The sequence below is a fragment of the Psittacula echo genome, assembly GCF_963264785.1.
Source record: "Psittacula echo genome assembly, chromosome: 25".
Taxonomy (NCBI): domain Eukaryota; kingdom Metazoa; phylum Chordata; class Aves; order Psittaciformes; family Psittacidae; genus Psittacula; species Psittacula echo.
Genome location: NC_137760.1, coordinates 4,207,062 through 4,231,042, shown reverse-complemented (window position 1 = coordinate 4,231,042; position 23,981 = coordinate 4,207,062). Strand labels below are relative to the sequence as shown.

Below are 23,981 nucleotides of genomic sequence, written 5' to 3'. Positions count from 1 at the left end.
TTGCCTGATGCACACGGCTGGGAAGGGGCTGGTGATTCCCGGGTGGCTCCTGGGAAGGATTTGTCTCTGGCAACCCACAGAAAGTGGGTGCCCTGAGGCCTTGCATTGCAGAAGGGCCAGGCTGGGAGCTCAGGGCTGCTCACAGCTCTGTCCATCCCCGCTGCCCCTGCGCTGGGTACCGCTTGGGGGGCACAGTGAGGTGCAGGCGGTGCCTTCATCCCTGCGCCATCCCGAGACCAACAGGGCGGGAGGATGCAGGCGAGAGCCCGGGGGCTGCTTTCGGGGCCACAACGTCCGAAGGGGACCCCCGGAACCCCGTTACCGGGAGGCTCAGCCCCGAGGCTCGGCGGCGACTACAACCCCCATCAGGCCGCTGAGGAGGAGGAGAAGGAGGAGGAGGAGGAGGGTGCGAGGCAGCAGGGGAGGAGCCGGGGGCAGGCGGCGGGGCGGTGCGGGAGCGGCTCAGTGCGGCTGCGGCGGGCGCTCGGCGGGGACGCGGCGGCGCGGGCAGCGGCAGCGGGGGCTCGTCGGGGCGGCCGCGGCTCCGGGAGCGCCTCCGGCCGCCACCTCGGGGCTCGGCCCCCGTCATGGGGCGGCCGCTGTGAGCGCGGCGGCGGCGGCGGGGCTGAGCCGATCGCCCCGGACGGGGCTCCCCCTCCATTGTTCCCGGGAGCGGCGGGACCGCGCCGCCGCGGGGCTCCGGTGAGTACGGACAGAACGCTTCGGACGGGGCCGCTCGGCAGCGGGACCGGCGCCATAGGGCGGGCGGCGGGGACTGCTCCCGGATCTCCCCCCCTTTTGGCCCCCGGGTGCGCTCCTCGCCCGTGGCGGGGCGGCTCGACGGCGGGCGCGCTCCGAGGGGGTGGGCTCCGGTTCGCGGAGCCGCGGGCGGGCTCAGTGCGTGTGCGGGGCCCCGGTTGCAGCCTCGCCGCGGTCGGAGCCGCTCGGTGAGCGGCCGGTTTGAACGGAGCCGATCCGAGCCCGTCCCTCGTTCGAACCCCCCGAGCCCCGGCCCCCGAGCGGGCAGGGCCCCGAGAGCCCCCCGGGCCGCGGGGGAGCCCGGCCGGAGGCTGGGGTCTGCTCTGCGGTTGCTGCGTGGTCCCTTGTTCCCTAAAAGTTCCTGAGCGGGAAGCTCGCGGCTTCCAGAAAGAGATGGAAAAGGAGCAGGGTTTGGGTTTGCTCCAGATTTCGGATCCTGAGGCGTTCCGGTGGAGGAGCTCGGGATAACGCGGTCCTGGAGTTGGTGTTTCCCTTTGTGTTTGCAGGCTGCCTGCGGGAGGTGGGGGCTGCCAGAGCCGCCCTTATCCCGAATCCCTTCGTTGTTATCCCGACTCCGTGCGGGTCTTCGGGAACGGCTCTGAGTTGTGCCTGTGCAGCCGGGAATGCGTGTGCCATTCCCGGTCGTCGCTGGATCGGGGCGCAGGGCTTGCACCGGGATGGGCTCCGTGGGGTGTTTTGGGTTGCGGTGGGGTTTGGTTTTCCCGTGGGAGCCGTGAGCGTGGGGCGAGGCCGGAGCGGGGCAGTGTTTGGGGATACACCGGCAGCAGTGGGGTCACTGCCCCATGGCTCCGGTGTCACGGGTGGCTGCTGCAGCTTCCTCCCCATCAATGTTTAAACCTTAACGGCCCGTGGTCATAAAGGCGGGCTCGGCGGCTGCGGGGTCCCCGCAGGGCTTAGGGGGGGTCTGCGAGCAGGCAGAGGAGGTGGTGATGGGGTGATGGTGGTGTTGGGATGCTCGGGATGGGGGTCTCGGATACAGGAACCGAGCCGGGGGACGCTGCAGCCCCTGCTCTGGCCAGCAGCCATTTTCCCCACACAGGAGCACTTCCTCCCCTAATCCCGGCGGTGCCTGGCATGCACGGTTGCCTTTGCCTTGTGTTGCTCTGAAGGGATTAGGATAAATAGTCCCAGCCCTGGCGGGGTGACCCATGAGTGCATCCAGCAGCTCCGGGCGCAGGGAGCCGGCTTCATTCCCGCTGGGAAGGAGCTTGGGCTGTTTCGGGTGTGAACTGCAGCTCCCCATGGATTTATCCGCCTACAAACTCAACCAGGAGCTGTGTTGCCCCCAGTCCCAGCTGGTATCTGATGCTCTGGCCCCCAAGCCCTGGCTGCTGGAAGGGGCTGGTTCGCGGATGCTTGTCCCATCCCAGTGATCCAGCTTTGTCCCCTGTTTGGGACCTTCTGCTTGCTGACCCCTTTGGAGATGTGTTTGCTGGTTTGTCCTTCCCTGGAGGAGCTGAATGGGGTGAAACCCCCATCCAGTCCTTCCCAGGCTGGAAAACAGCCTCTGCACCTGTGTCCCAGTGGCTGCATCCCAGTATCCCTGTCCTCAACCAGTCCCTTCCCAGAGCACCACCCCAGTGGAGATGTTTGGGTACCGATGGATGCTCTAAGCCTGAAAACGAAGCCCTTGGGTAGGGATCCCTGAATTTGAGGATGCTTCTGGAAATGACCCGGTTTTCCTGGGATACAGGGAGAGGCTGGACCTTTCCCCATCCTTCCTGCCCTATGTGCCACCTGCCCACTGCAGTGAGCCGGGAAGGGTTAAGGCAGGAGGTATCCTGCACAGTTGGATATTTATTTTTCCAAGCCTGCGTCTGCTTTAAGCATTATGGTTTCTCCCTATAGTTCCATTTGCAGTTGTGTTTGCTTTCGAGTTCAGCAAATACTCGGTTCCTGACCCGAGCCCGTGGCCCGGGAGCAGCTTTTCTCCCTGTCACCGACCAGCTTTGCCTTTGGAATGCCCTCCTTCCCCAAGGAAGGGCGCCTGGAGGCTGCCGGTGTGGAGCCGCAGGGAGAACCTGAGTCTCCTTCTGTACTGGAGGGCATCAGGGCCAGGCAGGGCTGGACCATGGGCTCCTGCAGACCCAGGGCTCTTCTCCCTGTTGGATTTGGCCTTGCCCCGGTGTTTTCCTGCCTCCTGTGTCACTGGGGCCTCTGGGTTGCTAGCCCCATCCTGAGCCTGGGCTCTGATCCTGGGATGCCCCAACCAAGCTCCAGCAGCGGCTCTTGGCCCCGTGGATGCATTCCCAGGGATGAGCCATGCGATGGGAAGGGGCTTCCCCACTACACTCAGCGCAGAAACCTTTGGCACAAGCTGAGTGTGGAAGGTCCCAGAAAGGTCCCGTTTTGGGGCACATCCCTGGGACAGCTCAGCCCCATGACTCACAGCATGGGAGAGACCAAAGCGCAGCCTCGAGGTCCCCAGGGATGCAGGACACAGGCTGCATGGGACTGGTCCTCAACACACAGGAGAGCATCTTCCCCCCACAACCTCAGGGGTGCCCATCACCGCTCCGGAATGGCTCCGTGGGTGTAATTGCTGGCTGGGATGCAGGTCTCCAATGGGCACTTTTAGCTCCTGGCTCCTCTCTTGCTGCTTCCATTTTTAGTTGTTTGAATCCACCCCGGAGCAGTAAATTGCAGTGTGCTGGGGCCATGGGCAGCGGGGATGGAGCTGGAGATCCACCCTGAGCCAGCTGCCATCCATCCTCCCCAGGCCATGGTTTCCTGTTGGGGTCTATATAAAGGCTGTATGAGCCATGCTGTGGTTGGCACAGGTAGGAACGCTCTCTCGCTGCTTGCCATGGGAAAAGATGGCTCCGTTATCCCTCCGGAAAGAGGGAAAGGTCTGTGCTGCCCCTTCCCTCCAGCATCAGGGATATCGCTCTGAACATTGGGATGTCAAGGCCAGGTTGGGTGCCATGGTCTAGTGTGAGGCATCCCTGCCATGGCAGGGGTTGGAACTGGATGAGCTTAAGGTCCTTCCCAACCCAAACCATTCCATGTCCCAGGGTGCTTGGTGTGCAGGCTGCATCCCTGTCCGCCTGCCGGCAAAGCCGTAACCACCTCCTTCTGCCCTGGGAAGCTGAGCATCAGTCAAGCGGTGCCGCTGGGTCTTGGCTCGCATCCTTCCCTCCCTCCCAGTGACTCTCCCAGCCACGGGGCAGCTCCTTGCTGCCAGCGATCCATACGCCATGGAAATATCCTGCTGTCGAGCCCCTGAATCAGCTGGAAGGCGCCCGCTCCGAGGTGGATCTGGAGAAGGGCTTTGCTGTGCGCCGAGCCAGCACTGACTCATTGGTCAGGAACTGCTGCTTCTGGAGGCGCTGGGCTCCTTCCCTCCTTCCATCCCTGCATCCCTCCCCTCGGAGGCCCACGCAGGCGCTCCGCATTAGGGCATGTTCCGGGGGGCATGGGCTGTCGATGAGCGCAACCACGTAGAGACAGAACGTGATTGGCACAAATACCAAAGCTATTTCTTGTTATATCCCCCCCCCTTGAAGAATTCCGCCTCCCCTGATAAACCGGTCCCATCCAGTAACTCCTGGCACTTGGAGATAACGCTGGGGTTTGCTGGGTGCTGCTTTCCCTGTCTCATTGCTTGTGTCACCATGGGGTTTGGGGCAGGGAGGAGGTGGCCAGAGCCCCCAGATGGGTTTCCTGGGAATGAAGAGGATCCCGGGGAGCATCCGATGTTAAATGGGAGCTGCGGCTGCCCCATCGCTGGCAGTGCTCAAGGCCAGGTTGGATGGGGCTTGGAGCACCCTGCTCTTAGTGGAAGGGGTTGGTTGGAACTGGAGGAGCTTTAAGGTCCCTTCCAACCTCCCTGTGATCCATAGGGAAAAGCCGGCTCCGGGCAAGGGGAGCGCAGGGGGAGAGGCGGTGGCCACAGCTCCGTGCGTGGGGAGGATGAGTAGCGGCTCATTACTCACTGCCATTGTTACTCACTGTTGGAACAGCCCCTGCTTTCGACAGCTCCTTCCCGTGGCCGGTTGGGAATGGGAGCATGAAGCGGATGGAACAGGGACTGGGTGAGCTTGGGATGCTCGGATCGGGCTGCAGGAGTCCGGCTGCACCCCAGGGATGTGCACGACCCAGAGAGGGGTTTGGGATGGCATCATCCCATCCACAGCCCTCATGTTGTGTTCTCCCGGAGCATCCGCCACCAGCAGCACCCCGGCCGTGGGTTGTGCAATGAGTTGGGCAGGGATCTCGCCGGCAAAGCCCAGCGGGAGCAGGAATGCCGGGATCTCCATCCCAGGCTCCTGCATCCACAGATGTGTTGGGGGTGGAACACGGCTCCGTGCTGCTGGAAGCAGTTGGCCGGAGCCGGCTGGGCTCCGGCATCGGCTTTGGCTCCCCCTCAGACGTGTTCTGGCAGAGCTCCATGCTCCTGGCGTGGTGGGAAGCGGGGATGAAGGCCATGGAGGGCACATCCCTATAGCCAGGATCGGGCTCCCTGTGCCCGATCCTGGCTCTGATGCCTCCGTGCCCGGAGCAGGGATGGGGACCAAGGGGATGGGTGGGCTGCAGAGCCCAGCGTGAGAGCTGGCAGGGATGGGAGCGAGTTGCTGGCCCTGGAAGCTGGGATTTCTCCCCGAACACTGGGAACGCAGCTGTCGGTGGAAGGAGATCTGCGTGCGGAGGCGAGCGCTGGTAACCCCTTCAGCTCCGGGAAGCGCTTCCATAGGGAATGCCCTAGAGATCCTATGGGGGATGGAGGGCGCTGGGGTTGGCAGCGGGATCTGTGTCCGTCTGTGGCACGGACATGGACAGGTTTTGTGTGGATATGTGGGATTTGCTGCAGTGAAGCCTTGGGTCGGAGCATGATGCTGCTGCTCCTGGGTCGTTTGGGACAGAGGGGCAGAGGCCAGGGGTCTGCTTGTGCAGGGGAGAAGTGGCCATTCCCTATAGGAATGTTTCTCCTATCCAAACCCTGTTGAGATTTGAGGAGCATTTTCCATCTGAGCATGATTAAACGGAGACATTTCTGGAAGCTGGCTTGGGTCAAAGACTTTGCGTCATTTTGATCAATGTGGGAATTCCTCTTCTTGGCACCAACAAGTGCAGGAATTGGGGAGCAGAAACCTCCTTCTCTTCAACTGGAAAATGGCTCCCACTATTCCGGGAAGTTCCCCCACATCCAATTGCGCTTCGCCAGCACCTTTGTTCTCCACACATCACATTCAGGAGGACCTGACCTGGGTCGCTCCAGGCCGCGGATGCTCCATGGGGACATCCCACTGTCCGCGATGGATGCTCCAGGAGCATCACCGGCACTGGGGAGCTGGGGGGTGGGATGCGGGGCTGCCTCTCACCCTGCCCTCACTCTGCTCTCCTCATCCACAGCTCGGAGGGGCTGACCCGGCGGAGACCCCCCCGGGGCCAGCCCGGGGTCCCCATGGAGTGGTTGTTGCGGAGCCCAGTCGCCGAGCAGTAGCCGCAGCAGTGGGATGTTTACCTGGAGGTGCCTCATCCTTTGGGCTGTGCTGGTCACAGCCGCGCTCTCAGCTGCCAGGCCGGCCCCGACCCTGCCCGACCAAGGTAAGATGGGCAAAACAACCCAGCATGGGCATCCAACGCACCGTGGGCATCCAATGCACCATGGGCATCCAACGCACCGTGGGCATCCAACGCACCATGGGCATCCAACGCACCATGGGCATCCAATGCACCATGGGCATCCAACCCACTGTGGGCATGCAATGCACCATGGGCATCCAACCCACCATGGGCATCCAATGCACCATGAGCATCCAACCCACCGTGGGCATCCAATGCACCATGGGCATCCAACCCACTGTGGGCATCCAATGCACCATGGGCAATCCAACCCACCATGGGCGTCCAATGCACCATGGGCATCCAACCCACCGTGGGCGTCCAATGCACCATGGGCATCCAACCCACCATGGGCGTCCAACGCACCATGAGCATCCAACCCACTGTGGGCATCCAATGCACCATGGGCATCCAACCCACCATGGGCACCCAACCCATCGTGTCCAACCAACCCATCGCATCCAACCAACCCACCATGGGCAACCGTGTCCAACCAACCCACCTCATCCATCTAACCCATTGAGTCCAACCAACCCATTGCATCCAACCAACCCACCATGGCCATGCCAGCTGGGAGCATCCGGCTCCCTTAGCCCTTGCATTCCTCCCTTGCAATAAGATAGCCAGTCTCCCATGTGGAAGAGGCTGGTGTGAGATGCCACCACAGGGCACAGCATGGTGCCACATGGCTGCCCAGGAGCTGGCAGTGGGGACGTAGTGCCCGTTATCCTGTTTGGTTGGGCACAGGGAGGCGTCCACAATTCCCTATGGATGTTTTAAACCCGGAGAGAAATAGTGGCAAAACCTGGTGGTGTTGGTTTGGAGAAGGATGTGAAGCCCTGGGGGCTCTGTCACGGCGCTGTGATGTGTGTGAAACCTTGTGCTTGATGATCCTGGTGGGGATGAGGAGTTGGGAGCAGGGTACCAGCACATGGATGAGCGCATCCCGTGGAGACCCTTGGGGTCGCTCCTGGCTGGAGAATGGATTCCCATGGGGCTGGGTTCAAAGCTGGGGCTGATGCAAGTGGTCCCTGCAGCCTCCATGCTGCTGCAAGCATATCCCCAGGCGAGGGCATCCCTCTCATTGAGGGGCTGTGGATGGGCTCTGGGGGTCTCCTGCCCCCCCAAAGCACAGCTCCAGCAGTTAAAAGCCTTTGGTCCTTCCCCTTGGTGAGGCAGAGGAGAAGCAGAGCTCCTGATTCCCTGCCTTTTGGTTTTAATTACCCAGGAATGCCTGGTCTATGGGGACTGTTTTGCTTCCTAAGGCTCGCTCCCTGTTGTTCCCCCCCCAAACCCTGGTTGCTGGAGAGCAGCCCCTTCATGGATCATGGCTTGGGATGGGGCAGGAGCCCCATGGGTGCGCCAGCATCAGCGGCGTGATCCCATCTGGAATGGGGCCACGATGCTGTGGCTGGGTCGGTGGCTCTGGTCTGAGCACAGGTCCCTTGGTCACGGATCCATCCGGAGCCTTGGCAGAGCATCCCTGCTGGCGGGGACCGTCTCCAAGAGTTTTCCATTGGCACGCTCGCTCCCCGCTTGTGTCAACACCGCGGTTGCCGGCGGTAAACATGTTTTCCTCGGGAGATTGCTCTTCCTGGAAGAGGTTTCCTGGTGGGGTTTGTGGTGAAGGCACTGGCAGCATTGACCGTGGCGTTGGCAATGGGGTTTGGGGTGCATCAAGAGCCCTGCAGCCCCCAGAACGCTCGGGAAGCAGCGCGACGAGGTTGGAGAGGAGGGAGCTGGTTCCTGGCCAGCCTCATGCCAGGGCTAACAATAACCTCTGGAAACCATTCCCGACACGGTTCCCAGCAGGGCGGCCCAATTAGTGCCACAGCAGGAGCCCGGCTGGGGCAGAGTCCGGCCCTTGGCTCCGGGGCCGGCTGCTGGGAACACAATGTTCCCAGCAGGACGTGCGGGATGGGAAGAGCCGCTCTGGAGCCAGGATCCACACAGCCAGCGCTGCCGGCACCTTGCAGCTTGCTGCCAGGTCCAGCCCCACAGGAGAGCGGGGTCCCATGGGGGTGTGTGTGGGGCATCGTGTCCATCATCACCGCTCCATGAGCATCCGCGCGCGCCGCGGCTTTGGCCTGGATGTTTATGGGTCCTGAGGCCACCAAACGTCCGTCTCATGGAGCCAGGAATCCCGGCAGGACCCCGGATTCTCCATCCTGCCCCCCCCCCCCCCCCCCCATGGATTTGGGGATCAGTGCAAAACCTCGCAGCAAATCACCCATTCACGGGCGCTCGCTGCGGTTTATGGGCACCTAAATCTGGAGGTGGTAAAAAACCCGGGATCAGGGGAAAAGCCAAGAGATTTCCATGCGCGGCCTCCCGCGCCCTCCTCACAAAGCCCGTCTTTGTCTCCAGGTTAAATAGAAACCTGCACCAAATTGCCGAGGGGATTTTGCTCCTCTCTCCCTGTCTGCTATTGTCCTCCCTGCTGCTGCTGCTGCTCAGGCATTCCCATGCTATGGGGCTGCCCCGTCCCTGCCTGGGGTTGCAAAGCAGGTTTCTATGGGGAGCTGGAGGGGGGGGGGCGCATCGTAACCTGCACCCCAGCCCCAAATTGGTTTGGGGCTCTTTGGTCCTGCTATGGCCTGGGACACGCTGGCAGCAGCCGCAGCATCCCTGGAGGTGGCAAAGCGAGGGGCTCAGCTTGTCCCTAGGTGGGTTTTGCTCCCCTGCTCCCCATTTCCATGCTCTCCATCCCCCTTCTTTTCTCTCTCGGTGTCTCCCAATGGATTCCCAAGGGATCAGGTTTGGAGCCCGTCACACAGCACTGAGATGGCCAAGCCATGAAGCCACTTGATGGCAGCAGCCCGGGGTTGTTACTGGAGCATGGGGGGGCCACCATGCCCAGACCCCAATTGCAGGGGCATCTCCGTGTCCTCTGGGCCATGGCGCTGCTGCCCTTCCCCTCCTAGCCTGTCCAGCGGGCATTGTTCCCACCTCCTGCCTTTCCACTCGGATGCTGCTTCTCCAGCCCTTAATTGAGGAGGAAAAAAGGAAACAGGAGTCTTTGGGATAAGCAGCAGTGCTTTGGAGCTGCCCCATGAGCGGCATCTGTGGGGCTGGGGGCTGCCTGTTGAGCCCCCAATGTGTGGGGCACGGCAGCAAGGCAAAAAGCCATTGGCACGCGTGTGAATGGGGGTGTTCGCTGTGCCCCCCGGGATGGGCAGGATCCGCTTGGGGTATCCCAGGCCTGAGGGGAGCCGATGGGCGAGTGCTTGTGCCCTGTGCTTTGAGTGATGCAGAGCATTGAGTGTGGCTGCCCCGGGGGGGAAAGGGGTGGGTTTATGCTGACAGCTTTGCAAAGGACCAACAGGGCTGTTAATGAAGTGCTGCTGCCGTTGGCACAGGCTGGGAAGAGCGGGATGCATGGAGCAGTGCATCAGTCCCCATCTCCCAGCATCCGGGGACCACAGGGTGGGATAACCTGCCTCGACACCCCAATATAGATTCATTAGGAAGAGCTGGTGGTGCCTTGAGCCCTTTATGGGGCTCTCCCGTCCTATGGAAGGGGAGCCAGGGATGTGCATCACCCTGGGATGCGGGGATGCTGCTGTGGGCTATCCCCCTGATGCTTGCTTCTGCGGCTTTTCCATCGTATGCAAGGGGAATGGGGATGTGCATCACCCCAGGATGCAGGGATGCTGCTGGGGGCATCCCCCCTAATGCTTGCTTCTGCAGCTCCCCCATCCTATGGAAGGGTAATGGGGATGTTCATCACCCCGGGATGCAGGGATGCTGCTGGGGGCATCCCCCCTGATGCTTGCTTCTGCAGCTCCCCCATTGTATGGAAGGGGAATGGGGATGTGCATCACCTCGGGATGCAGGGATGCTGCTGGGGGCATCCCCCCTGATGCTTGCTTCTGCAGCTCCCCCATCCTATGGAAGGGTAATGGGGATGTGCATCACCTCGGGATGCAGGGATGCTGCTGGGGGCATCCCCCCTGATGCTTGCTTCTGCAGCTCCCCCATCGTATGGAAGGGGAATGGGGATGTGCATCACCCCGGGATGCAGGGATGCTGCTGGGGGCATCCCCTTCCACTGCAGCCTGTGCTGGGGTTGAGGGGGAGTGAAGACCATTTTAAATAAGAAAGAAACCAATCCCCACATCCCGGTAAAGCGCTTCCTGTTGGGATTAGCGGGGCTGCCGGGCATGTGTGTGCTTTCTCCTCAGGAAATACCTTTGGAAAGCCCTGCTGGGGTCTCCAGGGCAACCGGCGGCCCCTCGCCCCCCGCCCGCATTGTCCCTGCGCCGCTTTGTTGGCCGCTTTATTGCCATCCCCATCGGCATTGGCATCGCCGGCTGCGGGCTGGGCTGTGTGTGCATGGGGTGGGGGGCACCGGGGATGGGGGGAAGGCGAATCAGTGCCCTCCCTTCCCCAAGGCCGTCCCCATCCCGTTATCCCCGCTGGGTACCAGTCAGTGACAGTTACAGGCGCTCGGTGACACTTCCCATCTGGCCGGTGCTCGCCAGGCTCAGCCCCGCTCTCGGTTCCATTTCAAAGCTGGGATAAGGTCGTAAAACCAGCACGGGCTGCTCTGGATGGTGCTTTTCTGGGCTGTAAACTGCATAGGGATGGGATGGGATCCAGGCCGGGAAGCTGGTGCTGTCCCCATCCCAAAGAGTTTAAGTTAAACCGGGAGCCAACAGCAGATAGCTCAGCTCTAACGTGTGTTTTGCTGCTTCCTTTGGTGCGGGTGTGTTGGTTGCTGTCCTCCCTGTTGCCCTGCTTGCTCTCGGGGGCTGTGGCTGGGCCGTGGTTTGGATTACAAAGGAGCAGAACACAAGGAAGAGTTAATAATGGAATGATTTGGGTTGGAAAGGGCCTTAGGATCATCCAGTTCCATGGGCAGGAACACCTCACGCTGCCACCCAAGGCTCTGCCTAGCCCTGGATGTTTCAGGCTGATGGAGCCCAGCGGTCCAATGGGCTCACCCTAATGAAGGTGCATGGAGCTGGTAACACAGCTGTAAGGGTATCCCGGGGCCGGGATGCTGCGATTCCAATGGGATGCATGCACCAGCGCGGCCATCCCGGTGCCAGGGCCACATCCAAGCCTGTGCTGACCGGGTGAGTTAACCTGGACACGCTCATTAGGCTGTGAATTCCTTTTGGGGCCGTTCCCATCATGCTGTGTTTTTCCGCCTCATCCCGCAGTGCCAGAGATGTGCCCTGGGTGACCAAAGGGCAGGATCCTGCCCTCTGCCTCCCCTCTCCCGTCCATCACAGCCCCGGTCATGCTGTTAATGCAAAACAGGCCCTGATGTGGCTGGGGGAAGGGGCTGCTGCCTTTGAAAGGGGATCTGGCCACACGCCGGCAGGGTTTGGTGGCACTTGCATGGGGTCCTATGGGATGCTGTGCCCATGGGAAGGGACCTGTTTGAGCTATGGCACTGAGCTGGGGTGGGATGAAGTTTTCCCTCCCTTTCTACCTCCCAGCAGTGTTTTGGGATCGAACTGATCCGGCCATGGTGTGAGTTCGGTTGATGCTGGTGGGACCATGCGGGTCCACCACGGTGATGGGATCTGGGCACGGCTCCTCACGTGCTGCTGGCTGGGGGACAAGCAACGGGGGTATCTGTGCTTAGGGATGGCCCTCGGCAGCTCCAGCCGCCTTCTGCAGGTTGTTGTGCTCCATAAGGAATGCGCCGGTGTGTGGGAAGGGCAGAGCCGGGCACAGAGGGAATGGAGGCAGCGCGATAAGGGCAGATAAGGCTGCGGCTGCGGCTCCACGTTTCGTGTTCCTTTGGCTTCTCGTGGCTCTTTTATCGCTCGCTGACCTTGCTCTGCTTGAGAAGGGGATGGGGACGGGCAGGAGGACGCTGAGTACCGGGTCCCGTGGTGCTGGGACCGGCGGCGATGGGGCCTTGTGGGTGCTGGAGGATGCCTATGACTCAGTGAAACACAAACCACAGCCACTGCAAGCACCCGACAACGGGGGCAAACAGCACTGCAAAGGCAGCCCCTTCCCCCTGCACCTAAGGGACTCCCACCAGGCTTCATCTTCCGTGTTGAAACGCTCCGTAACCTCTTCGTGATGGATCCGGAGCCCTGTTTTGGGCCTGTAGCAGCGGAGGGAAGCGAATCCATCCTTGCAGTGCTAAGCAAGAGGAAAAGGAGGAATTCTGGAGCCGCTCGTGGATGCTTTCCCCATGAAGCTGCTCATCAGTGCAAGGAAACAAGAAGAGGCCAGAAAGCGAAGCACAGGTCACGATGGAGAGCTCGGCTTTTGGCTTTGACAGCAGGGAGGAGCAGAGCATTCCCTGCCTGCACTCCCTGCCTGCACCCCCTGCCTGCGCTGCTTCAGCTCCGGGGATGTTTAGTGCAGGCTGCGCTGCCCCGTGGCTGCTCAGGGATGCACCAGGGAGGAGAAGAGGTTGTGCTTGTGTGGCTCAGTGGGCACCAAGGGGTGAGGGGGATGCCGTGGGTTAGTTCCGCACCCGGTGTGCACCGGGATGCTGGTTCCCAAGGGGAAGCTGTGGCTTTGCCCTGTCCCCCATGGATGCAGCGCGGTGCTTGCAGGCTGTGTGCACGCTGAGCACCCTTCGAGCCAGCCATCAGCTGAAGATTGAACCTTTCCAAGGGTTAGCTGGGATTTTCCAGCCTCCGCTCTGGATCCTTGTGGTTCAGAGCAATTGAGCTGTGGAGAGCTTCATCCACGTCCCTGTGTCCCGACGAGCCAGCTATTCCCTGCCACCATCCCAGAGGCGCAGCGCTCAGGACATGGGGCCATGCACATCGTCCCGGGATGATGCTCGCACTGCATCGCATGGAGCCTGTGGAGCTGCAACAGCCCAACCCCTTCCTCTCCCAAGTGGAACTGGAGGAGACGGTTGGAAACCTGGACCAAGGCCGGGATGGGGAGAGCAGCTCAGGCACCACCATGAAGGGTGGAAGGGCAGCGCTTGAGGACAGAGCCAACGTCTGCCCAGGGAGGGTCAGGAGATGAGACGAGGCAGCAGCGGGATGGAGAGAAAGGACCTTTGTGCTGCTCGCACGTGTCACATCGGGAGCAGCTGCGGCATTCCCGGCCCTGGGAACGCCGGGCCCGGCATCTGTTCCCCTGGAGCTCCCTGGGCTGACCCTTCCCATGCCGTTGCTCTCGCTCCCTGCCCGCTGTGCTGCCGCAGCCCCTGCTCTAATAACCACAGCGAGGGTCCCGCTGGTGGCATGGGGAACCCTGGCCCGCTTCGCTGCTGCCCTGCTCATGATGCTCAGGGTCTCGGGGGCTCTGCGCGGTGGCAGAGCCGAGCAGGGATTTGGGATGCTCCCGGGAGAGGCTGGTCCTGCCCGAGCAGCTTGAGGTGTCTTCCGGCTGCCCCCATCTCAGCCACTTGCTGTGACCATGCTTCTGTGCTTATGAGACCCAGGGGTGTGCGGGTGCTTTAGAACCGCTCAGCACCCAAGTGGGTCTTATATGGGGTGAAGCGGCCGCTGCCTCCCATCCGCTCCGCTCTGCGGCCGCTGCCATCGGCTGCCCTGCTCGGGGCAGCACCGGAGCATCCCAGCAGCGCATGTTGCCTCCTTAACAACAGCAGCATGGTTTCCTTTGGTCTCTATCTCCTTTCTCCTTCTCTTTTCTCTCCTTTCTCTCCCCTAACGCCTCCAGCTCTGCCCAAAGCCAAAATCGAAGTGGAATCTTACTCCGCGCATCCCGGCGACCTCCTCCAGCTGCGCTGCCAGCTGAGGGATGACGTCCAGAGCATCAACTGGGTGCGCGACGGCATCCAGCTCAGCGAGAACAACCGGACCCGCATCACCGGGGAGGAGGTAGAGGTCAGGGATGCGGTGCCCGAGGACTCGGGGCTCTATGCCTGCATGACCAACAGCCCCTCGGGAAGCGAGACCACCTTCTTCTCCGTCAACGTCTCAGGTTCGTAGCGGCCCCGGGGGCGCAGGGAAAGGGGCAGCCCCGGGGCCGGGCTGCGGAGCAAGGAGCGGGCTGCATCCGCGCATCTGTTGCATGCACCGGCCAAATGGATCTGCGCGGTGAGTTAGGGCGGATTTGGGGTGCCTGGAAGAGATGCTGGTGACCCCCCCATCTGCTGCGGCGCAGGGAGAAGCACTGGAGGTTGTTGAGTGTAATTCTGCATGGGGCTGAGGTCTGTGTTGGTGTTGATGGAGCAGGAGGTGCGCGCCAAGGCTTGCTCTGTCCCCATGGGGTGGTGGCGTGGGGTGAGGAGCTGTGCTTGGGCACACTGTGGAGCTCTGAATTCACCTCCGGGGCAGATGGGTTGTGGGGCTGTGGGTGCTGGTGACGTGCACAGTGTGATCCCTGCTGAGCCCTGCACCGTCCTGCATCACCACCCCACGATGCTCCGGCCCCGCTCGGGAAGGGTCCATGCACGGGTGCTCCACCGAGCATCTCTTCTCTTGCAGACGCGCTCCCCTCCGCGGAGGATGATGATGATGAAGATGATTCCTCTTCGGAGGAGAAGGAGGCGGATAACACCAAGCCGAACCGTACGTGCGGGATGGGTTTGCCCCTGGAGCTGCATTGGTGGGGAGCAAGGGGAAGCTGGGCAGGCTTGAAAGCATCCCCTAGGGATGAAGGATGCAGCGGGGAGGGCAGCGGCTCCTGCTGCAGCACAGGGCACCCGGTGGTGGGGAAGGCGTGGGGAAAGCAGCCTGGTCGGAGCAAGGGGACGTGCAGGCAGGGCTGTGGCATAACCACTGCTGCAGCCATGCATGCACCTCGCAAAGAGAGGGCCCTGTGACTCCCGGATAGCATTAAACCGTGAGCAGAACCCCAGAGCTCCCTGTGGGTATCAATGGGTGCTGAGCCCCCCCCCACTCTGCTCCCCAGAGGCCATCGCTCCCTATTGGACCTATCCCGAGAAGATGGAGAAGAAGCTCCACGCCGTCCCCGCTGCCAAGACGGTGAAGTTCAAGTGTCCCTCGAGCGGGACCCCCAACCCCACGCTGCGCTGGCTGAAGAACGGCAAAGAGTTCAAACCCGACCACCGCATCGGCGGCTACAAGGTACCAGCGAGGGCAGCATCCCAGGGATGGGGCTTGGAGCATCCCGGTCCAGTGTGAGGTGTCCATGCCCATGCCATCCCCCAGGGCTGCAGCTCCAGCCCAGAGACCCCCCCTGGTGACCCCGCAAGGGAGCACATCCCCTTTCCCCATCCCAGATTCCTGCCCCGGGGCTCCCGTGCCAGGGATACGCAAGCAGGAATGTGGCCACCACGTCACAGCTCCATGCAGCGCATCCCGGGGAGGGCCATGAGCTCACAGCGGGGCTGCTGGCAGCACCACGGCTCCCTGTATGGTGACAGCAGTGCCCTGGATAGCTAATGGGGCTGAAATGTGGAAACCACCGGATTCCAGCTGGGAGCGAAGAATGCAGCCGCAGGGAGCGGGAACACTGCCCCTGTGCCCATAGAGGGACCCAGGGAGCACCCACAGCCGAGCGCTGGGATCCATCCCAAAGGGAATGTGCTTGGTCACAGTGACCATCCCAGGGCTGGCGCTGGGGAGCAGCACGGATCCCAGCTGGGAAGCACAGACCTGCATTGTCTGTTCCCTCCATGCGCTGGGGCGCTCCAAGGGGATGTCCCTGTGCCCATGGCGCTCCGATCCCAACATCTGCTCCCTGTGCAGTTGGCTCCATGGCCAGGCTGTCCCGGGACAGCTGGGAGCGATTACGGTCCCTCTAGGAAAGGGGAAAGGTGACCTCAAAGGGAGATTTATGTCCTGCCTGTGCGGAGGGGCCGAGCCAGCTCCGGCATGGATGGGGATGGGGACTTGTGTGCTGCAGCTTCCGATGTGACCTGTGGCCATCCCTGTATCCCCAGGTCCGCTACGCGACCTGGAGCATCATCATGGACTCGGTGGTGCCGTCCGACAAAGGCAACTACACGTGCATTGTGGAGAACAAATACGGGAGCATCAACCACACGTACCAGCTGGATGTCGTGGGTGAGGAGCACGTGGTCCCCTCTATCCCACCATTCCCAGCGGATGCGGGCGCTGCAGGGATGGGGACGGCGAGGTTCAATCTGGGGGTTTTTTAATTGTGGTGGAAATAATGCCATAGACCAGACAGAAACCTGTCCTAATCGCCTTATTAGCCGTAATTCCCAGCTGGGAAGGCTGCTCTGAGCGGTTCCACATGTGGAGCTCCTCTAAATGCCAGTAAATGAACCATTCAAAATGTGATTTAATTTGATTACACTGAGCAAACTGAAGGGAACAGCCAGCGAGGTGAACAAAGGGGTTTGTTAATGCTGACTCACCACAGTGGCAGCCGCTTTGTTAACAGCCGGGGCCCTCCTTAGGTTTGTTTGACCTCTCACCCCCCCCTAAAATAGGTACAATCCTGTCCCCGCACCGGGATTTCACCTATCCCATAGCTGGGGTTCCTTATAGCACGGTGGGGGTGGCCGAGCATCCCGAGCCCCATCCTGAGGTGCCCCGTGGCCCTGCATCCCGCAGAGCGGTCCCCGCACCGGCCCATCCTGCAGGCAGGGCTGCCTGCCAACAAGACAGTGGCCCTGGGCAGCAACGTGGAGTTTGTCTGCAAGGTCTACAGCGATCCCCAGCCCCACATCCAGTGGCTGAAGCACATCGAGGTCAACGGCAGCAAGATCGGCCCCGACAACCTGCCCTATGTCCAGATCCTGAAGGTAAAGCCGCACGCCGGGATGCTCCATCCTGCATCCCCGCGATGCTCCATCCTGCATCCCCGCGATGCTCCATCCTGCATCCCCGGGATGCTCCATCCTGCATCCCCGCGATGCTCCATCCTGCATCCCCGGGATGCTCCATCCTGCATCCCCGTGATGCTCCATCCTGCATCCCCGCAGGCTCACTGGTCCTGTGGGATGCTTGGGTACCACCGCTGGGCAGCAGGAGCCCCAGCGCCACCACCAGGCTCTGTGCTGAGGTCCCACCATGGGGCTGGGTGGGCGACCCTGGGCAATGCAGGGAGCTGAGCCCCTGCTCCATCCCGATGAGAGCAGCTCCCTCTGCACCGCAGCAGTGCTGCTCGCAGCATCCCCAGATGTGGAGCAGGATGGTCAGGGCCCCACGTCTGCTCCTGCATCCTGTGTTCATCCCCATCCCTTCCCCGCTGCTCGCAGCATCAATGTGATTCCATGTTGTTGGTCTGTTCCAGCACTCGGGGATTAATAGCTCTGATGCGGAGGTGCTGACCCTGTATAATGTGACAGAGGCGGAGAGCGGGGAGTATGTTTGTAAGGTTTCCAATTATATTGGCGAGGCCAACCAGTCTGCGTGGCTCACGGTCACCAGGCCTCGGGCACAAGGTAATGGGGAGAACACCCCTGGGGTGTTTCCTCGGACCATCAGCGGTGGAGAACAGACCTCTGGGCTCTCTTGTTTCTGCTGTTCCTGGTGCCACAGCCATGGAAAAATGCTCAGTGGGGCCGGCTGGGCTTGTGCCCTCTCTGTGTGTCCCCGTGTTCCTCCTGGTTGCTTCCCACCCCGGGTGCCTGGTGGATCTGGCATCACTGAGCACTGGTCCTTGTGGTGCTGATATGGGGCCAGCGCGCACCCAGCCCTGGCACATGTCCTGTACGTGGATGGGAACAACGTGGTGCCGTGTCCCCCATCTGTGCTGCTCTCCTGTGTCCATCCTCATTGTCTCCATCCTCATTGTCTCCATCCTCCTTGTCTCCATCCTCCCATCTCCATCCTCCTGTCTCCATCCTCCTTGTCTGCATCCTGACATCTCCATCCTCATTGTCTCCATCCTCCTTGTCTTCATCCTCCCATCTCCATCCTCCTGTCTCCATCCTCCTTGTCTGCATCCTGACATCTCCATCCTCATTGTCTCCATCCTTGTTGTCTCCATCCTTCTGTCTCCATCCTCATTGTCTCCATCCTCATTGTCTCCATCCTCATTGTCGCTATCCTCCCATCTCCATCCTCCTTGCCTCCATCCTGCCATCTCCATCCTTGTTGTCTCCATCCTTGTTGTCTTCATCTTCCCATCTCCATCCTCCCATCTCCATCCTCGTATCTCCCCATGTCGTCCAAGTCACCCGGCCGGCTCTGCCTGGGGTTCATTTCTCCATGCAGCCCATTGCCAGCATGTTCAGATGGGCAGGACACTCAGTTTGGTGAAGGGTTTTTAACCAGCATCTCCTTAGGTCCGCCTGGATGAGTGGTCATCCCGAGGGTCTCTTTAGCAGGTCTGCAGTTGGTCTCTGTCTGCTCCCCGGGGGTCTGGCAAATGAGACTGGGCTCTCCCTCCTCTCTGGCCTCCTTCCCACAGGATCTCATGGCGTTTGCTTCTCCGTTTTTTGCTTCCATTTTTCCCTCTAGACGGCTGGCGTTAACACGACAGACAAAGAAATGGAAGTCCTTCACTTAAGGAATGTCTCATTTGAGGATGCTGGGGAGTATACATGTTTGGCGGGTAATTCTATTGGGATCTCCCATCACTCTGCATGGTTGACAGTTCTCGAAGGTATATACTCCTCTTCCTCTCCCTTTCCTCCCTCCTTTCCAATGTATGCATCGTGGTCCGGGAGAGAGCACATCCCGGTCCCCCCCATGCACTCAATGCAGGAATGCTCCCTGCAGCCGGAGCGGGATGGGATGCGCATCCCCCCGCTGTGTGCCCCCATTGGGGTCTGCCCCCTGCTCTCTCCCTGGCCCTGTTGATGCATACCCGGGTGCTTAACCAGGGGCTGCTCCATTGGAGCAGGAGGGTCCTGTACCCAGGGCAAGGTTTTGGGGTGCTCCCTGCCTTGCCCTGCAGCACAGGACCCACGCGGGGCTCTGTGTGTGTCGCTTCTGCATCCCCATTGATGCTGCTCCTCAAGCATCAATGCATGGACCAAAGCCTGATAACAGCACCCGGGAAAGCTTTTGGGATGCTGCCTGGTTGGTGCTTCCCAGCCAAAAGCTTTCCCTTTTTATCAGGCGCTGTTTTCCAGCCGGGTGTGCTCAGAGATGGGACCGGAATCTTCACTCCCTCTTACACCTCTCTCTGAGGCTCTGTTCTTGGGGGGGTCAGGTTGGGGGGTGCAGATCCATCACTGTTTGTGGCCGCGCTGGACCGCGCCGTGAGGCTGCAGCCCTTTGGAGCTGTGCATGGCTCTGATGTGTCCCAGCAAAGCGGGGGCTGCCCCATGGATGGGTCCCACTGCAGGTCGCTGCCACTGGAGGTGCTTCTGGCTGCTCTGCCCCGGGTCAGGCCCCATCCCACCATGGCCAGGACTTGAGCTCTGAGTGGATGCAGAGCACTGGGAAAGGGGCCTGTTCCCGGGATGCTGCATTGCTCCATCCCTCCGGGATGGGGGACACCCCCTGGTCCCTGCCACACGCTGCACCGAGGCTCCAGCAATGCAGAACCAGGGGGGCTCATGGATGCTAACGCCCTGTTCACACCGACCCAGCTATTGAAGACACCCCAACCATGATGACGTCCCCCCTGTACCTGGAGATCATCATTTACTGCACCGGGGCCTTCCTCATCTCCTGCATGGTGGTGACCATCATCATCTACAAGATGAAGAGCACCACCAAGAAGACGGACTTCAACAGCCAGCTGGCCGTGCACAAGCTGGCCAAGAGCATCCCCCTGCGCAGACAGGTAACAGAAAGTAGAGAGGGGGTTTGTTTGCACCTATTGCCCCTCCTGGGGACACCCAGCGCTCTGCCACCCTCTCGGCTTGGTGCCCGTCGTGGTGCGGGATAGGGGGGACACCCATGGGTATCCCGCAAGCAGAGGGGATGCACTGTGGCCCCTTGGCATGGCCCAGTGAGGGTGAGGAGAGGAGAAGGATTTACAGCGGCTTAATGCTATAGAATCCCGGCATGGTTTGGGTTGGAAAGGAGCTGAAGATCATCCAGTTCCAACCGCTGCCATGGGCAGGGATGCCTCACACTGGACCGTGTCACTCTGTGCAGCCTGGCCTTGAACACTGCCAGGGATGGGGCATTCACTTCTATGGGCACCCTATGCCAGCGCCTCAGCACCCTCACAGTAAAGAACTTCTTTATCTCCAAGCTGAACCTCCCCTGTTTCAGTCTGAACCCATCACCCCTTGTCCTGTCACTCCAGTCCCTGATGAAGAGCCCCTCTCCAGCATCCTTGTAGCCCCCTTCAGACACTGGAAGCTGCTCTGAGGTCTCCACGCAGCTTCTCTTCTCCAGGCTGAACAGCCCCAATGCTCTCAGCTTGGAAATCAGTAGCTGGGTACGAATTGCACCTTAGCCTGGACCCAGCGTGGCAGCAGCGCCCGCGGGCAGGGGGCTGCAGGCAGGGTTTGGGGTGTGAGGTCCCTGGCTCAGCATCCCTTGGCATGGGGGCAGCGGATGCAGCGTGAAGGTAACCCACGCTCCCACCGCAGGTCTCGGCCGACTCCAGCTCCTCCATGAACTCGGGGGTGATGCTGGTCCGGCCCTCGCGCCTCTCCTCCAGCGGCACCCCCATGCTGGCCGGCGTCTCCGAGTACGAGCTCCCCGAGGACCCGCGCTGGGAGCTGCCGCGGGATAGGTGAGGTCCCATCCGTGCCTTGGGATGCGCTGCCGGAGCAGCCGGGTGCTGCTGGCACCGTGCGCCCACGTTGGAATGTCTCCTCCCGCCAGGCTCATCCTGGGCAAGCCGCTGGGAGAAGGATGCTTCGGGCAGGTTGTGCTGGCAGAAGCCATTGGGCTCGACAAGGACAAACCAAACCGCGTGACCAAGGTGGCCGTGAAGATGCTCAAGTGTAAGTGGTGGTGAGGAAGAGGGGGTCCGGGCACGATGCTGCGATAGGGGGGTACCCACATCCAACCCCCATCGCCGACCTCTGCCTTCTCCGCTTTAGCCGACGCCACAGAGAAGGACCTGTCCGACCTCATCTCCGAGATGGAGATGATGAAGATGATCGGCAAGCACAAGAACATCATCAACCTGCTGGGAGCCTGCACGCAGGACGGTGAGGCTGGGAAAGGGCTCTGGCCTGCATCCATAGGGCCCGGAGCTCCTGCTCCATGATCCAACCTCTCATCCCACCATAGGACCCCTCTATGTGATCGTGGAGTACGCCAGCAAGGGCAACCTGCGGGAGTACCTGCAGGCACGGCGGCCCCCGGGCATGGAATACTGCTATAACCCCACACGTGTCCCTGAGGAGCAGCTCTCCTTCAAGGACCTGGTCTCCTGCGCCTACCAAGTGGCCCGGGGCATGGAGTACCTGGCCTCCAAGAAGGTGAGGAGCATCCCGATGGGATGCAGGGCTCGGGGTGCAAGCCGGGGTTTCATGGTGGGGACCCATCCTGATGTCCCTGTGCTTGGTCAGTGCATCCACAGGGATCTGGCGGCCAGGAACGTCCTGGTGACCGAGGATAACGTGATGAAGATCGCGGACTTCGGCCTGGCCCGTGACATCCACCACATCGATTACTACAAGAAGACCACGAATGTGAGTGTTGAGTGAAGGCTGCGCCAGGGCGGGTGAATCCAGAGGTGCTCCGTGCGCCAGGGATGCTCCATCCCGTGCTGGTGATGCCCTGGGCACGCAGGGCTGCATCCCTGTCCCGATCCCTGTCAGCACAGAGCTGACGTGGAGCTTTCCTGTGCCCCAGGGTCGCCTGCCAGTGAAGTGGATGGCCCCAGAGGCTCTGTTTGACCGAATATACACGCACCAGAGCGATGTGTGAGTAGCAACGCGGGCCATGGGATGGGATAGGGGGACAGGGACCCGAAGCCAATGATGCAGCGGGAAGCCCCCCAAGCAGAGGAACCCAAAGGGGGGATGCTGGCCCTATGGATGCCGCAGCATCTCCTGCGCTTGCCCTCTCTAGGTGGTCCTTCGGTGTGCTGCTGTGGGAGATCTTCACCCTGGGAGGCTCACCCTACCCTGGCGTGCCCGTGGAGGAGCTCTTCAAGCTGCTGAAGGAAGGGCACAGGATGGACAAGCCCAGCAACTGCACCAATGAGCTGTGAGTGCGGAGCGGGGCAGGGAATGGGGCTGCACCGGGGCTCATCCAGCTCCAACCCCTGCCATGGGCACGGACACCTTCCCCTAGAGCAGCGTGCTCCAAGCGCTGTCTCAATCCCAGTCTCCCTTCTATCAGGTTCAAGCCATTCCCCTTGGCCTGTCCCTACAGGCCCTTGTCCCAAGCCCCTCTCCAGGCTTCCTGTAGCCCCTTTAGGCACTGGAGCTGCTCTGAGGTCTCCCCAAAGCCTTTTCTTCAACCAACAGCTCCCCCCATTCCTTCTTGCAGGATAGGATCCCAGGATGACCGCGGAGCAGGGATTAGCCCAGCTCCCCGAGCATCCTTCTCCCAAAGCATCCCTGCAGCCAGGAGGTCCCTTCCCTCCATGCGGGGCATTAGCCCTCTAGCCCTGGGATAACGCCTTTCCTGGCCATGGGCTCCCAGTGCTGCCCCTGTCCCATGGCAGGATCCCTATGCTCATCCCTCGCCTCCCTCTGCCCGCAGGTACATGATGATGCGGGATTGCTGGCACGCCGTCCCATCCCAGAGACCCACCTTCAAGCAGCTGGTGGAGGACCTGGACAGGATCGTGGCCATGACCTCCAACCAGGTAGGAGAAGGCACCGCGGCGCCGGGGCTGGGCGCTCCCCATGGGATGCTCTATCCCATCCGGAGCCCATCCTCGCCGTTCATCCCTCCCAGGAGTACCTGGACCTCTCCATGCCGCTGGATCAGTATTCCCCCGGCTTCCCGGACACCCGCAGCTCCACATGCTCCTCGGGAGAGGACTCGGTGTTCTCCCATGACCCTCTTCCAGACGAGCCGTGCCTTCCCAAGTTCCCACCTCAGCACACCAATGGGGGACTGAAGCGACACTGAGGGGTGCCATCGCCATAGGGACCGCCATGGGCTTGCCCGCTCCTGCTCAGCTGGGGCAGAAGGGGGTCAGAGACACGACCGTAGCATCCCCCATAACCAAATCCATCCACCTCGTGTGCCGGCAGCTCCCTGCAGCCCAAAGGTTTCCTTCTGCTCTTCCTTCTCCCTTGGATATTTCCACTGGGTTAAGCCGGAATCTTCTCCTGTGGGAAGTGAGGAGCCAAGCCCCCATCCCGGGATGGGCTCGGAGAGCCGGGATTAACCATGACTTGGAGCTGAGCATCCTATGGCTGTGCAAGGGGGCCGGTGCAGTGCCAGCGCCGATGGGATTTGCTTTCCAAACCCTTGGCACATCGGGATCAGGAGCTGCAGCGGGTGCCAACTCCCCCCCTTTCCAGTGCTAAAGACAAAACTCCTGTGTACATAACGACAAATATGTATAAATATGAATATATATTTACATGTCTTTTTAAAGGGGTTGTTACCAGAGATGCACCAGGCGGGTAGGAAGGTTCTAGTGGCTGGGAGGGATCAGTTGCTATGAAAAGCCAACGAAAAAATTCCATATATTTTGCTACTTTTTGCTGGTTTTATGTTTTTTTAAGTTATGTTCTAAACCCGGTTCAGTTTAGGTCCCTCGGTATCAATTGCTGCTGCTGCTGCTTCACTTTTCTATGGGGCTCTATTAAACAGTACCAATAACGTCGATGCCTTTTGGGAATACGTTGTTATGATGTGCCTGCCCCTTCCCTGGCCCTCCCTGCACCCCATGGCACCACATTGGTGCATGGGGTGCTTGTGCCAGCAAGGGGTTGGGATGGTACCCGGGGATGGGGCTGCACC

At 61.0% G+C, this 23,981-nt stretch overlaps 1 protein-coding gene across 2 annotated transcripts; it reads left to right on the top strand.

Moving 5' to 3' along the window:
• Positions 1-6,236: 6,236 nt before the first annotated feature.
• FGFR1 (fibroblast growth factor receptor 1) lies at positions 6,237-23,138 on the top strand (the record flags this gene model as incomplete). Of its 2 annotated transcripts, XM_080634384.1 has the most annotated exons (17): positions 6,237-6,327; positions 13,966-14,229; positions 14,736-14,819; positions 15,163-15,338; positions 16,157-16,280; positions 16,797-16,987; positions 18,651-18,795; positions 19,730-19,926; positions 20,687-20,832; positions 20,925-21,046; positions 21,146-21,256; positions 21,339-21,529; positions 21,620-21,742; positions 21,906-21,976; positions 22,125-22,262; positions 22,764-22,869; positions 22,962-23,138. In XM_080634384.1, 17 exons carry the CDS (start codon positions 6,237-6,239, stop codon positions 23,136-23,138), a joined length of 2,457 nt encoding a protein of 818 aa, XP_080490510.1. The 2 variants fall into 2 exon arrangements, with proteins under 2 accessions (XP_080490510.1, XP_080490511.1); XM_080634385.1 differs by lacking the exon at positions 13,966-14,229.
• Between the last annotated feature and the right edge of the window lie 843 nt (positions 23,139-23,981).